The 13738-nt window shown below is 39.8% G+C and overlaps 2 protein-coding genes across 9 annotated transcripts; both read left to right on the plus strand.

Annotated features, from left to right (window-relative positions):
• Window positions 1–1318: 1318 nt before the first annotated feature.
• LOC121905289 lies at window positions 1319–4229 on the plus strand. Of its 2 annotated transcripts, none has more exons than XM_042423451.1 (2): window positions 1319–1534; window positions 2051–4229. In XM_042423451.1, the coding sequence occupies exons 1-2, from the start codon at window positions 1521–1523 to the stop codon at window positions 3681–3683; spliced, it is 1647 nt and encodes a 548-aa protein (XP_042279385.1). In that variant the 5' UTR covers window positions 1319–1520; the 3' UTR covers window positions 3684–4229. The 2 variants fall into 2 exon arrangements, with proteins under 2 accessions (XP_042279385.1, XP_042279386.1); XM_042423452.1 differs by having other exon boundaries at window positions 1320–1534; window positions 2054–4229.
• Window positions 4230–5493: 1264 nt separating this feature from the next.
• Window positions 5494–13660, plus strand: si:dkeyp-84f3.9 (zinc finger protein 184). Of its 7 annotated transcripts, XM_042423414.1 has the most exons (4): window positions 5565–5585; window positions 5843–5942; window positions 8056–8181; window positions 8819–13660. In XM_042423414.1, exons 3-4 carry the CDS (start codon window positions 8065–8067, stop codon window positions 12374–12376), a joined length of 3675 nt encoding a protein of 1224 aa, XP_042279348.1. In that variant the 5' UTR covers window positions 5565–5585; window positions 5843–5942; window positions 8056–8064; the 3' UTR covers window positions 12377–13660. The 7 variants fall into 7 exon arrangements, with proteins under 7 accessions (XP_042279346.1, XP_042279350.1, XP_042279348.1 ...); XM_042423412.1 differs by lacking the exon at window positions 5843–5942 and having other exon boundaries at window positions 5494–5585; XM_042423413.1 differs by lacking the exons at window positions 5565–5585; window positions 5843–5942 and adding an exon at window positions 6206–6488.
• The last annotated feature ends 78 nt before the right edge of the window (window positions 13661–13738 follow it).

Here is a 13738-nt window from a genome sequence, read left to right on the forward strand (position 1 = left end):
AAAAACTACACATTGCTCAGAGAGTGAAGAAAATCAGGCTAAATCATGGCTCCTAGCAGGTTGATACACTCATAATATGTAAAAGGAATGGTCTGAATACACAATACAATAGACTACAGCAGTAATAACCAGCTTTGTGAAGTTCATAATCAGGTTTTCCTTTTTCTTGCATGTAGATTTAACTGAGTGGTCATTTTGGGCTATGCTTTGCAGTTTGTAGTTTTGTTAAACTATAAATATTTTATGAAGTACTTCAAAGTCAGTAAGTGTCCACTTGTCATTAGTGTTTTCCTTTGATAATGCAGCTGTCTTGTGTTTTGAATATAGCATCATTATTTCTGTGACTGTCCTTTACTCACATAATGGTGTTTGCCACAGGTGCATCAGCAGTTAAGCTTTAACAGAGGCCTGATAATGATTGCTTTGTATCTTTTGTCAGATTTGAAGAAACCTGTAACTTAGAAAATGTTTGTCAAACTTGGGGGCATGATCCCAATTTGCATACAAGACTTGGTAGTTTTTTAAGTATTGATGTGTAAAATATTTTTTAATAAAGCTAAATTAAATACATTTTTAATATAATATCTTAATGCTAACACTTTTATATAATCCGTCTGGAAGTTTCTCCATGCCCCTGAATATGTTATAAATGTGTTGTACTAAAATTGAAATTGCTGTGATCTTTAACTGGGGTGTAATGGCTGTAAAAAGCTGTGAAAGATAGTGATAGTCACTGCCTACTTTATGTACAGTGGGGGGGGGGGGGGGGGGGGGGGGGGGGGGAAGTATAAGTATGCCAGAAGTTTAAATACTGCACTGGTAAGAAAATAAGTGACAGGAGTATAAGGATAGAGTGAAACTTCAAGATTTATAAGAGCTTTGGTTCTTCACTATTTATTAAAGGCCTGAAGACTGAAAAAATACAACCCATAATTACCCCACCCGTAATGTCTGTCAACTGCTGCTTGCAAGGTCAAGAATAGAATGTGGAGCTCAACATAGAGGTACTCAGTCATAGAAAATATGAACATCTACCGTGTATTTTTATGGCATCTGAACAACTTTTCAATCTGCTGAGAGGCGCTGTGTCTAATAGGTGGACCCTGAGTTAATGTTTCCAGTATCAAGAATGTATCGCCAGGCTCAATACCAGTGCTATTTCGTGTCATGGAGGCTAAGGCTAAGTGACCCACTATACAGTATAACCCATAGATGTATTATAAGAGCTCTTATTATACACCAATGGTATAACCACAGCAGAAAAAACATCAAAGGTGAGTTATGAACTCCAGTCGGTAGGTGTCAGTATAATCGAGCAGAGGCCGGACGTCTTTCTGTTTGTTGGCGCCATCCGGAGAAGAAGAGAAGGGTCTTTCCTCTGCTCTGTGGCTAACTGCTACCTGTTCATGCTAAACACCGGCAATTTAACCTGATTGTGGATGTCTCACAAAACGACATAGGGTAAACTGTGCGCGGTTTATGGCAAGGATATATCAGCATATCATCACGACGGTTCGTTGATGTTCATGTTAAGGTAAGATAACGCAACTGTCATGAGCTAACGTTAGCTAGTTTGTAGGCTAACGTTAGCTAGGTTGTTTTATAGCAAAGCAGGCGCGCTTTCAACAAAAATAACGATGTTATAAACAATAAAATGCTACAAGCTAACTTAACTATCCAAATATTCAGCGGTACAGAAATGTAGTGGATCATTTGTGTCACAGTAGTATTTGGTTTGGGTGTGTACTTGAAGTGTATTGTTTGAGAATCTGATAAAGAGTTCATTGGGTCATTTCAGAAAGTAGGCCTTAGGTATAGTGACAAGTTAATAATAACGTTAAACGTTGAAAGGAAGCCACTTATGTTTTTCAGTAAATACAGTAGTCTCTCACTAGCTTAAACGTGTAATTCGTTCACTGCATAACTTGCCTCTCTGAGCTTGATGGAGTCAGTTACCATTAAATAATGAGATGTGACTGAATTGAATTTTTGGCCAATTCGGTTTTATTGTGTTTTTGATTGTATTAATTCTAAAACTCGTCTCCATCAGCAGGACAGGTGTGCCACAGGGCTCCACATCAATAATGAACACATCCATGCCTAGCCTGATGATGGACACAGGAAGCCAACAGCTGCCAAATGTCCTGGAGGATGACTTAAGCAAAGACTTGATGAACGCTGGACGGTTTTGCTTCAGCTGTGAGCAGATATTTGCAAATCGGAAATTCCTGGAGGAACACATTTGTCCTGCTGCAAGTCACATCTGCTCCTGTGGAACCGAGTTTACTGTATACGAAGACATGCTGGAGCACAGTACTACACACGAACCTGGACACCAAGTGCTTGATCATGAAACAATAAGGAAGCGCAGAATTGAGAAGCGCAAAGAAGAAGAGGAGAAGCTGAAAAGACTACAGTCAGGTGAGGTTGTCTGGAAGGCGCCAAAATTGGACAATGTGCCATCAGTTTCTTTGCCAATGAAGCCAAAGCTGAAGGTACCTATTACATCAGCTCTTAACCCCGTGCAGTCTGCGCAGATTTCAAAAGTGCCTGCGTTGTACCCATCTTTGCTCCCAAATCCTATCCCATCTGAAACAGACATGCAGAATATTTTTGCAAGTGTTGGAGCACCAACAGTGGATCTTTGGACACTTTACCAGCCAGTGGTGTTGTTGAAAACGGTGCGCAAGTTTAACAAGAAAAAGCCATACACCTGCGGTAAATGTGGGGAGTGTTTTATGACAAAGAACTCTCTCATCTCCCACAGCAGCTGTCATGTTATGGATAAAGTTTCTGGCTGTATAGGATGTGGGCTGCTGCTCTCTAGCAAGAAGTTAGTGCCTCGCTTCCATGTTTGTAACTCACCCAGCACTGCTACCAAATTCAGACTCATCACTGCGAGACCACTGGCTCACAATGAGCAAAATGATGCTAGTACAGACAGGAGTCAGAATCCGAGTGCTCAAAGGTCTCATGTTACTTCCTCCCTATACTTGAAAAGCAAGAATCCCAGTGCAGCCAGTAAAGGCAGTCTGGCGCTTCATGTCCCTTCCGCCCTGCCGTTGAAAAATCAGAATCTCAGAACATTCAATAGTCAGGGGTTTCATGTCACTCCATCCCTGCAGTTGAAGAGTCAGAATTCCAGTACATCCAAGCCTTACGTCGCTGTCTCCCTTCCTTTGAAGAGTCAGAGTCCAAATCCCATGGCACTCTATAAAAGCAGTTTGGGGCGTCCTGACACTCCCTCTGTGCAGTTGAAGATGCCCATAAACTCTATGCCACTGAGCAAAGCGACGCAGACATCCTCGGCACCAAATGGGTTCACATGTCGAGTCTGTCATATTTCTTTTGAAACTGCTCAGCTGCTTCAGAGGCACAAGTGCGTCAAAGCAAAGGAGTTTATGGCACAACATGTGCGAGCTGGTAAACAGATTTACAGACAGAACAGGGTGACACCAGTGGCTCAGGTGAATGGTGAGAGAAGACTTGGGGTCCCAGCTTCTGGTGACATAAAGAAAAACCAAGTCATGGCTGTTGGTTTGGACAAAGGGCAAGGTGCGGTTCCTGTAAACGTGAAAACAGGAGTGGATTTGGAAGATGATTGTTACATTGTTGAAAGTGGAGCAGACAAACCTGCTGAGATGATTTACCAAGTAACCTCATCTGTCCCTATTAAGACTTGACCAAACTGGAAAGGCACATCCAGTTTGCATGTCACATATTATGTTAATTATGGACCAAGTGCATAAAGGCAACAGTCTGACTGAACACCATCTACTTGTTTAGGTTCATTCCACAGGAAAACAGTGTTTCCTGTCTCCCTCTAAACTACTTTAAAACTACTTTAAAATATATATATCAGTGTAGGATGGATAGTGCATTTTAATTAAGCTGGATTTCTTTTGTCAGTACAGTAAACAGTCCAAAATGAACGTCCCAAAGTCTAAATTCTGTACATTGTACCAGTGTATTCATGCATTGGTCCTGCATTACAGAAAATGTAAATCAATATAGGTCATTATCAAAATGTATGTGCGTGGTTTGCCCACGTTGCATTGGGGTGACCAGGTACTGTAGTTTTTTTGTTGTTCTTTTTTTTTGTTTAAGTTTTTAGTATGATCAGAATGTGTTGTCAGGCTGTGAGAATTGACCACGATGCCCTGTGTTCTTACCTTTGTCGGATTTTTCAAATACACTATATGTCGTATTAAACTATATTTTCAAATTCACTGTGTGTGTTCATTGAAAATGCAGCATGATTTTAATTTATTATGATCATGATCATGATAAATGAAGTGAGGGGTCAATGGCAACGTAGGATACATAATAACTTTTATATATTTAAGTGCCTTAATAAATTCTACTAGCATGACGGTAAAAGTGTGTTAAGAAAATAAGTGAGATGACTAATGCACACAAACTTTAGATTTAGTTAAATTAAAAAAGGCTGTCTTTCCATTTCTACTACATATATTGTAGAGTGATTTGGTAGTTAAAAAATAAATGAAACACGACTAATTCACTTTTTGTTGTTATGGGCCCAATACACTTGTTTTTTTGTTTTTGTTTTTTTTTTTACAATTGATTACATTTATGGTTCAATGCTGAGTATGTATCTTCAAATGTCACACAGCAAGTAAGGACCAAACTGTGATGACATTTGGATTGCTTTCATACAAACAGCCTTCAAATTTTTTGAATACTTTTCTCACTAAAACAAACAACCAGCAACTCTGGATCTACAGCCCATTCTGCAAGTGCTTATAAATAGTCACTGTTCAGTTTATGTTCAAACACTAACATGTGTTCATATGGACAGCAAATCATAGCCACGTTGAAATACATATACATTATATTCAACCAATCCCCCACCAAAAAACAATTACTACAAAATATGGCATGCTTTTATCTATAAATTACATTTTCAACTATCATTTGACACAAGGCAGTATTTTGATTTTGAATATGTTTTTGTCTTGAATAGCTTGACAATCACTGTTAAGTTATTGAAGCTGGTTTTATATACACACACACATATATATGAATGCTGGTATTTCTTAGCCCACCCCAAGCATTTGATCTTGTTTCCCCTCCTGAGAAGTGGTTTAGAAACTGTTACTTATCCTCTGAGGCATTCTTTATTTAGCAAATTCTGTATCTGTGATGAGTTTGCTTTTCTATCTCTTTGGGAACTAAGCTTGATGTATTGATCTTCTGATGGTGCGGTCACTGTTGGTCTGCCTGATGGTGCTTTGGATACAACTGATCCTGTTTCTGCAAAGTGCTTTAGACTACCATGCACGGCCTCCTTAGAAACCTTTAGTCTAACCATGATTTGACACTGAGAAAGCCCCTCTTTGCTTAGAATAACAATTTGACTTCTCACACTTTCATTTAGTTCTTATGCCATGTTCCCCACTATCACTAAGCTACTTGATCTGCTGAAAACTTGAGGCACTGCCAAATTAATAGCAGGTGAATGCTGGCTGCAAGGTGAGTTCCTTGAACGAGCCTCTGATGAGCAGTTCACATCCCACCTGAGTGTCATCTGGAAACATGCTTCAATGGAGAGGATACAACTCAAGGTAATCTGACCATTTGTACAAAGGAGTTAAGTTCCACAAATGAGCTGATTTGATCGCTGACCTAGAAATAGTGCAGAATATTTCATCATTTTACATGTCATAACTTCTTGTGTTTTTAAATGTTTCTGAATCGTCAAACTTTCTGGTTATTTCCAGGTGTACGTGAAAATATTAGAGATTGTCAATGTGGTCTCAGGCTTTTAGATCCCACTGTGTTATTTTTCCCTTACATCTTTATTCTCTATATCTGCTAAAAGCTCTTTTTCTAAAGGGTCTGTTGTCTATCTGGCGTCCGTAATGTCCAGCAGAGGGTGTCGTTTCAAAGCAAATAAAACAAGGCGCTGATTTCATCATGAGGTAAATAAATGCATGGATGCAGCGTTCACGTGATGCTCGTATGCTTGAACATCAATTGTAATCGCAAACCTATACAAGAAACGGAACCGAGCCAGTAATGTTATTAGATGGTTGATGTTTGAAGACGTTGCACGACACTTTTCCATCTTGCACGCTTTTTTCTCCTTAATCACCAAATCTTACCAAAATTGTGTCGTTCGTGTTTGCCACTTTTTGAGGTTATTTTTACAGGGTAACTCAAAATTCCCGAAACTTCCCACAGTACATGAACTATCCACCCAGTGCGCTCGGCGTGATTGACACACTCTCGGGTTGCTTTGTGCGTGGATATCGAGTGGCTCACTGCTGCAAACTGCCCTGAAAAGAAGAGAAAGCCAGGTCCACATTAAAACAGTTCAGCTCCCAGACCAATGCACGCGTTTATAAGTGCCAAGCAGCCACGTAACGACAGAGTTTATGTTAGCTTTGAGCTAGCCAGGGCTAGCTAGTTGAGCAGCGGTCAGTGCATGGCTACGCAGAGACCAGTCTTGACTCTCTCCCACGCAGGCAAGCAGTTTGTGTTTACTAACTAACCACTCGTCACATTTTGTAACCCGGGTTGAGAAATTGTCTATGGAAGCATAACTAGCTGTAAAGAAAGTCTTATGAGCTGACATTGTAGTTAACGGTTATGTTAGTGTGGCCTGCAACGTTAAATAACCGAAGCTAGCAATCTGGCCTACCGAAAGATAACGCCTTCATTGTTGGTCATGCTGTTTGTAACGTTAGCTTTTAATCAGAAATGATATGTTGAGGCTGTCTGGTCGTTCACGGATGTTTTAAATGGATATTAAGCAGCCGGTTGGGACACTGTTTCTGTCTCCATAGGCTAATGTTTGATCATTTGTGTTAATTTTAAAAACCATTTACCTCTGTGTGCATCAAAAAGAATAATAGCAGATGAAATGTGGCCTGATGAGAACCACTGTATAGACAAGCGGTTTAAATCTGTTACATATATTGCTTTTACGAGCTGCAACATCATATATTGAGCCTTTAGTTAGTGTTCTCCAGGTTCAGGAGTGGTGTATAAAGTCGCTTTAAAGACTATGGGACATCTTGTGTGTTGTGAACAGTGGCGGAAGAAGTGTTCGCATCTTTTACTTGAGTAAAAAAAAAAAAAAAAAGCAGTACTGCAATAGATAACTACTCCATTACAAGTAAAAGTTCTGCATGAAGATTTTTATTTAAGTAGAGGTTCAGAAATACTATCTGCAAAATGTATCAAAAGTAAAATCACTCATTATGCAGGATAGCCCTTTCCAGATTGTTCTAATATTGTTTTATATTATATTATTGGAGTAACTTATTATTATTATTATTATTATTATTATTATTATTATTATTATTATTATTATTACTGATGTTTTAACATGTAAGCAATAATGCTGAAGCTGGTGGTGCTCTCATTTCATATACTTTATAAAGTCTTGGGCATATTATTCTGCAGTCATGCATGATCATTTTTAAGATGCTTATATGTTTTTGATTTTAAAAAATATGCAATATAACCTAAACCACAACTGTCAGATAACGGTAGTGTAGTAAAAACTACAATATTTCCCCCTGACATGTAGTGGAGTAGAGGTTTCATGTAACATTAAGTGGAATTATTCACATAAAGTAAAAGCTGCCTCAGAATTGAATATAAGCACTGTGCTTGAGTAAATGTATTGAGTTATTTTGCACTGCTGGTTATGAAAATAAGAAAGGACTTTTCCAATCTCAACAGATTTCCATTTCATCATGATAGCAACAGACAACTGTACTTGAATCCCTGATTTGAAACATCTTAGTGTCAAATCAGCCGACTTAACTTCTCTCTAACAGTTGTTGGCTTTATTATCTTTGAACAATCGTAATGCAGCCCAGCTACTTCTAAGTTTTCGGGACAAATGGGCATAGCATGCTCTCCTTTGTACACTACACGTGTGATTTAATTTACACCAGGAATAGTTACATTGTAGGCCAGCCTGCCTGTAACAGGCACTGTGACATGAAAGCATATTTTGCTTCAGGATTTACCATCAGTGTTTTGTGAGTTACAACCTCCTTGTCATCGTTTAATCCACAGACTCTTGACATGGGGAGTAAAATGTCCTTCAGCAGAGGGAGCAGTGACCAAAATAGAGTTTCTGAATTAACATCTGTGACATCGCATCCTCGTAATTCCTTTCATGTTTCTACGGACTGCAAACAGGTAGCTCGAAAGACAAAAAGAAATCATCACCCCAAAAGTTATGCTGTCTACCACAGTATACAGTGTAATTTCTGGAGTGACTTTTATAAATAGAATATCGATTTTTTTTTTTTTTTTTTTTTTTTGCGTTAAAGAAATTTTAAAACCCAAAGGGCTTAGTGAATATGCCTGCACTGCTTTTGTTTTTAGTGAAGCTTTGGATTATGCAGTATACCATTTTATATAAAATCATTACTATTTAAGTGTGCGGTGAATATTGGTGCTGTGTTTATGTAGGTCTTATGACATCTACATGAAGGGAGGGCAGTCTTTTATTTAAGAATATAATTTGATTGTTTTTTAATGGATATTTTTATTTGTCAACATGTTTTTATAATCAGCTGTCAGATTGTTTAAATGTATTGGCTAATGCCGCTCTTATGTACCCTTTTCACATTATGTAGGTATGCTTAAGTTAAATTTGTAGCACTTAACTGCATATTTTTTAGATTTAGACATTACTACCATAGAATGAATAATAAAGGCATTTGCTTCATTGCCTTCTTTTGCATGGCTTTGTTGTCATACTATTTCTGGAGGCCTGTGCAATAATACCATCATTACATTAGTGACATTACAGTTTTTTTTTCTTCCACAGATACCTGAAGGCAAGAGATGCAGTGAGGAAGACCTGGACTCCAGGTGGGGAGAGGAAATGAAAGCAACAGACCTCACTGAACCTCCACCTGAATCTCACTCCCGCAAATCTGATGGACCTGCTAACACTGAAACAGGCAGCGAAACAAACTGGCAACAGAGCAAGCACATACCGCCAGATGTAGGGATGGAAGCAAAGTCTCAAATGACATCTGCGAGTGTGTGCAGCTCCACGACAGATAGTCATGGACAGCCTGTGGAGGTTCGCAGAAAAAAACGTGGGCGCCCTCGAAAAATCAAAAATGTGTTGACTGAAGATGAAAAAGAAACAGATTCTGCTGGTCTTGATGAAGTTCAACATAAGGAAGTCAGCACTACAATACCGTTGCCAACATGCTTAGAAAACCACAACAGAGATGATGTGCCTAACACCGTAGATGGTCCCTTAATCAATAATTTACCTCATAATGAGATGTCTGGTCTTCATACTGTTTCTGATGGCAAACCAGAAGAGGATGTCCCTGTGTTGCCAAAAAGAAGAAGAGGAAGACCAAAAAAAACAGAAATAGCAGCTTTTAAAAACATGGTTGCTAAGGCTGCTGCTGCCAGTGCCCCTGTTGCTCCTTCTCATGCTAATAATGTTAGTGGTCCTGCGCGGAGACTGAGGAGTAGAGGAGAACAACACCCTTTGACACAAGATGGAAATACTGAATCCGAGGTTAAGGTACACCCAAAGCAAACTGAAATTTCTCCTGCAGCAGCAAGTAGTTCAAAATTTCAAGGTACTAAAAGAAGAAGACCTAAGTTGCAGATTGAGCAGCAAATTCCAGCTAAAGTTTCCAAACTTGACGTTTCCCAGGAGGCTTCGCCAGTGTTGAGCAATGACACGGGCTGTGGGGAGAAAGTGGAGACAGATAAGCAGGTGGAAATGAATACTGACAAACAGGAGGCTGACACAGATGGAAAGGGAAGTCAGCGCTCCCCGCAGTCTGAAGAAAGACAACAACAGCAGCCAAAACTAAAGGAAAGTGCATTACCACAAAGAAAACTGCGTTCCCAGCCAGCAGCTGAGCCTGAAGTTATTCCTTCAGAGTGTACAAACAGTGCAGATTTGGTAAGCCCCATTCAAAGTGATGACCCAGAAATAAAGCAGTCAGTGGACATGAATGGCAGTGGGGAGTCACAGTCACAGAGCAGCCTTGACTCTCCAAAGAGCCCAAACCTTCCACAGAATACAGAGCCTGGTACCACTGATGTTGTAATGTCCTCTGAACAACCACCCAAACCTGTTGAGATCCCCTCTGCTGTAAAAGTGGAGAATATAGAGGTAGAGGTGGATCATTTAAATCCTTTGTCAAAGTCAGATAATCCCACACCTTTACAACACAGTGCCAGCACTCCAGTTAAATCTGAGGGTCCAAACAATCGGCAAAATACTTTCAGGCGCAAGAGAGGCGGCAAGAGAAGGAGGAGAATAAGCAATGTTTTGTTACAAAGAGAGGATAAAGGCAGCGGTGACACCCAACAAGAAACAGACTGTGGTGACACAAACAAGGAGGCCACCTCAAATGTCTTGTACACCAAAAAAGGGGGGAAAACTCTGTTGAAATGTGGTTACTGTGGTCGCACATTTAAATTTCTGTCTCAGTTCATTATCCATCAGCGCATTCATACAGGAGAGAGGCCTTTTAAATGCCCTGAGTGTGGCAAAGGTTTTAGCAAAAATTCCAACTTAAATCTTCATCTCAAGACACATAGAAAGAGCAATATATATCAAAAATGTCCATATTGCAAGATCAAATTCTCTTGCTCTGAGTATTCAGATCACATGAAGATGCACGCTCATCAGCTGGACCAAGACGCTGAGATCAATAAATCAGAGACACGGAGCAGAAGCAACGACCGTGCCAAGAGTCAGGTACATCGCAGATCAGTTTCCCCAGAAAAGAGAGAAAGTAAAGTGTGTCAGTACTGTGGTAAAACGTTCCCATTTCAGTCTGCCCTCATAAGACACGTGCGTGTCCACACGGGGGAGAAGCCTTATAAATGTGATATATGCGGCAAAGCCTTTGGTCAGGCGTATTTCCTTCGTGTGCACGAGTTGACGCACTGGTCTGTGAAGCGTTACAACTGCACAGGTTGTGAGAAATCATTCACTCATTATAGCAATGCAAAAAATCATACATGTAGACCTTCACGAAGCGGTGACGACTTACAGCCCAGCAGACAGGCAGCAAAGCCTTCACTAACATACACATGCCACATCTGCAAGAATGTTATCGACAATTTACAGGAGTTCAACAGTCACATGAGAGCCCACACTGGTGCAAAGCTTTATCGCTGTTTGTATTGTGACAAGCTTTTTGGTGTGCTGTCTGAATTTAATGCCCATCACAGCCAATGCAGAGGAGAGAGAAACGCCTCGAGTTCTACAATCAAGGGGGAAGAGACAATGTCATTAATACAGTACACAGTGCCCGCGCTTAGATGTTCAACAGGACACAATTCAGCCTCCATCACAGCTGAAAATAATGAAACACAAAAAAAACAGTCCTCACAGATTCGCCGCAAGAAACGCTTTGCTAACTTAAAGAAACCGTTCCAGTCAACAGTCATACCAGCTCATCATCTCTCACATTTTGTGTCAAAGTTAAACAAACTAGATAACCGATCGGACCCCAGGAAATATTTATGCCCAAGCTGTGGGCGGCTGTTTAGACACATGGGCAGACTCCGAGCCCACATGCTCACTCACGCTCGTGGTCAGAGTTACACTTGTGCCTGTTGTGGTAAGACCCTTGAGAACTGGAAAAAACTGTGGCATCATCAGAGAATCCATCGACAGCGGCGCGGCCGCTTCATGTGTCCTCAGTGCGGTGAAGGGTTTCGATTTGTGGAGCCTTACAAAAAACACATGAGCGAGCACCCGGAGTTCCAGTGGATTCAGTCGAGGCCCAAGAAAGTGTTTCTGCCTTATCAGTGTGAGCAGTGCAGAAGCAGCTTTAAGACTTTAGACTTGCTGTTCAGTCACCAGCTTTGTCATTCCTCAACGCAAGACATGCACAAGGACACTGATTTCGATTTATCGATAGATGATCAATGTACACAACCTAACAAGAGAGTGTTTAGCCCTTCCACGAATAACCATATAGCAACATTACGTCCTGAGGCTGAAGAAGAAAACTACATCCCCGTGTCATCTGTCCAAACTGACAACTCTCCTCTGAGCCCCTTATCCAAATATCCAGACCCACTTCCCCAAGAGTCCCCTCTGGCACCCATGATTTCCTTTGTCCAACATCAGGATCTTGATTTGGGTAAAACTGCGCAGCATTCTGTGATCCAAGATAAAGAAACCAGTCATGACAGAACAGATGAAAATGCATTTGAAAAACCGATTACACCTTTGAGAACTGTGAAAAGACACGTATCCCAAAATGCCAGCATATCAAATGAAGGGTCATCAGAAGGTGTTAAGTGCGCTGTGTGTGGTAACGCTTATCCTGCCATTTCAGACCTTTATCACCATTATTTGCAGCATGCCAGAGGCCAGGTGTAATAACCTAAATGGAGATACTATACCCCTTTCATATGTACATCAACCTCCTTACATTGTTTAACACAGGGGTCCTCAATTAGAAAATATAGAAATCTTGTCTGTTACTTGCCTGGAAAAGTTTAGGAAAGTGAAATATCTCAAAAAAATATTCAACCAGTCATGATTGTCGGTTTTCAAATTTTAAACAAATACACTGAATGTACAAAATAATAGGTACACTTTCTGTTTTCATGATGTTCATAGATTAGGGAACTTCATGTAGAAACCACTAACCTTTCTTTAGTTTCTAAACTTAAATGTCTAAATCAGAGCAGAGATGTAGATGCTTTGTACATTCAGTGTATTAATGCCTAACCAGAAGCAGCCCTGGTGTCTCAACACAGAACGTGTACTGTATGAAAATGAAAGTCAGAGTTTGATTAGCAAATATTTATACATGCGAAATGACCACTGAAACATTTTGAGCCCTCATTCATGCCCAGCATCCCAATGGTATCTTTAATTTAAAACAGGAAAAATGCAGTGCACATCCAGCTCAATTTGATTACAGGACAAAGTTGGTGACTAATCAGAGGGATGGAGGTCACACTGAAATAATTTATAAACTTTTTGTTGCTGTAAAAGCAAACCTGGCAATGAACTTTGAATCACTGCAGCAACAAATTAAAGAGTTTCTTTGTATTTCATGTTTATTTTATCATGTTTGTCCATACTTTTATAGCCATTTGGTGAGTAGTATATGTATACCTCATCATGATGCGTCTATTTATTATATGACCTCTGTGAATTTAATATCAAACGCATGCATTTCAAATCATGTGGATCTACATGTTCATTCAAGGCAAACTGTTACTCAAAATGTTTCAGAGGAAGTGAAATGTCATACTGTCCAAAATGTTACTGATTCAGAAATCGCTTTGTTATGACCTACAACAGGTGCTTGGGTCAGCATTTTGTATTTGTAATTTGAACATGAATATCAGCTTTTGTCATGCACATGTTCGCTCTGTTGTGGAACACGTGTAATATTTACACGCAATGCTAAATTTTCCAGAAAATACACTAACAAACACACATTCCACACCTGCAGTATTTAGTGTGAAAGGTTGTTGAATGTCATTGTTCACTGCTTTTGAAAAACTACACTTTCTGTGCTTTGATGTCAGGCCTTTTGTTGGAATCAAATGACATTTCAAAAGATGTTTCCCAGATGGACACCCTGTTGTGTATATAATTTTATGCTATAGTTTGTCTTAAAAACAATAAAGGTCACTTTTGTATTCATATGTAATGTCTTTTTTTGGGGGGTGGGGGTTCATACATATGAACATATAGATAAAAACCCTTTCTTTACATAAAGCC

The sequence above is a fragment of the Thunnus maccoyii genome, chromosome 10 (assembly GCF_910596095.1).
Source record: "Thunnus maccoyii chromosome 10, fThuMac1.1, whole genome shotgun sequence".
Lineage (NCBI taxonomy): Eukaryota > Metazoa > Chordata > Actinopteri > Scombriformes > Scombridae > Thunnus > Thunnus maccoyii.

Coding starts and splice junctions, on each gene's coding strand:
- si:dkeyp-84f3.9 (XM_042423412.1), top strand. CDS start 5,565: ATGGAGAGGATACAACTCAAG. Junction 5,586..8,055: donor TGGAGAGGATACAACTCAAG/GTAATCTGACCA, acceptor TTTAATCCACAG/ACTCTTGACATGGGGAGTAA. Junction 8,182..8,818: donor TTTCTACGGACTGCAAACAG/GTAGCTCGAAAG, acceptor TTTCTTCCACAG/ATACCTGAAGGCAAGAGATG.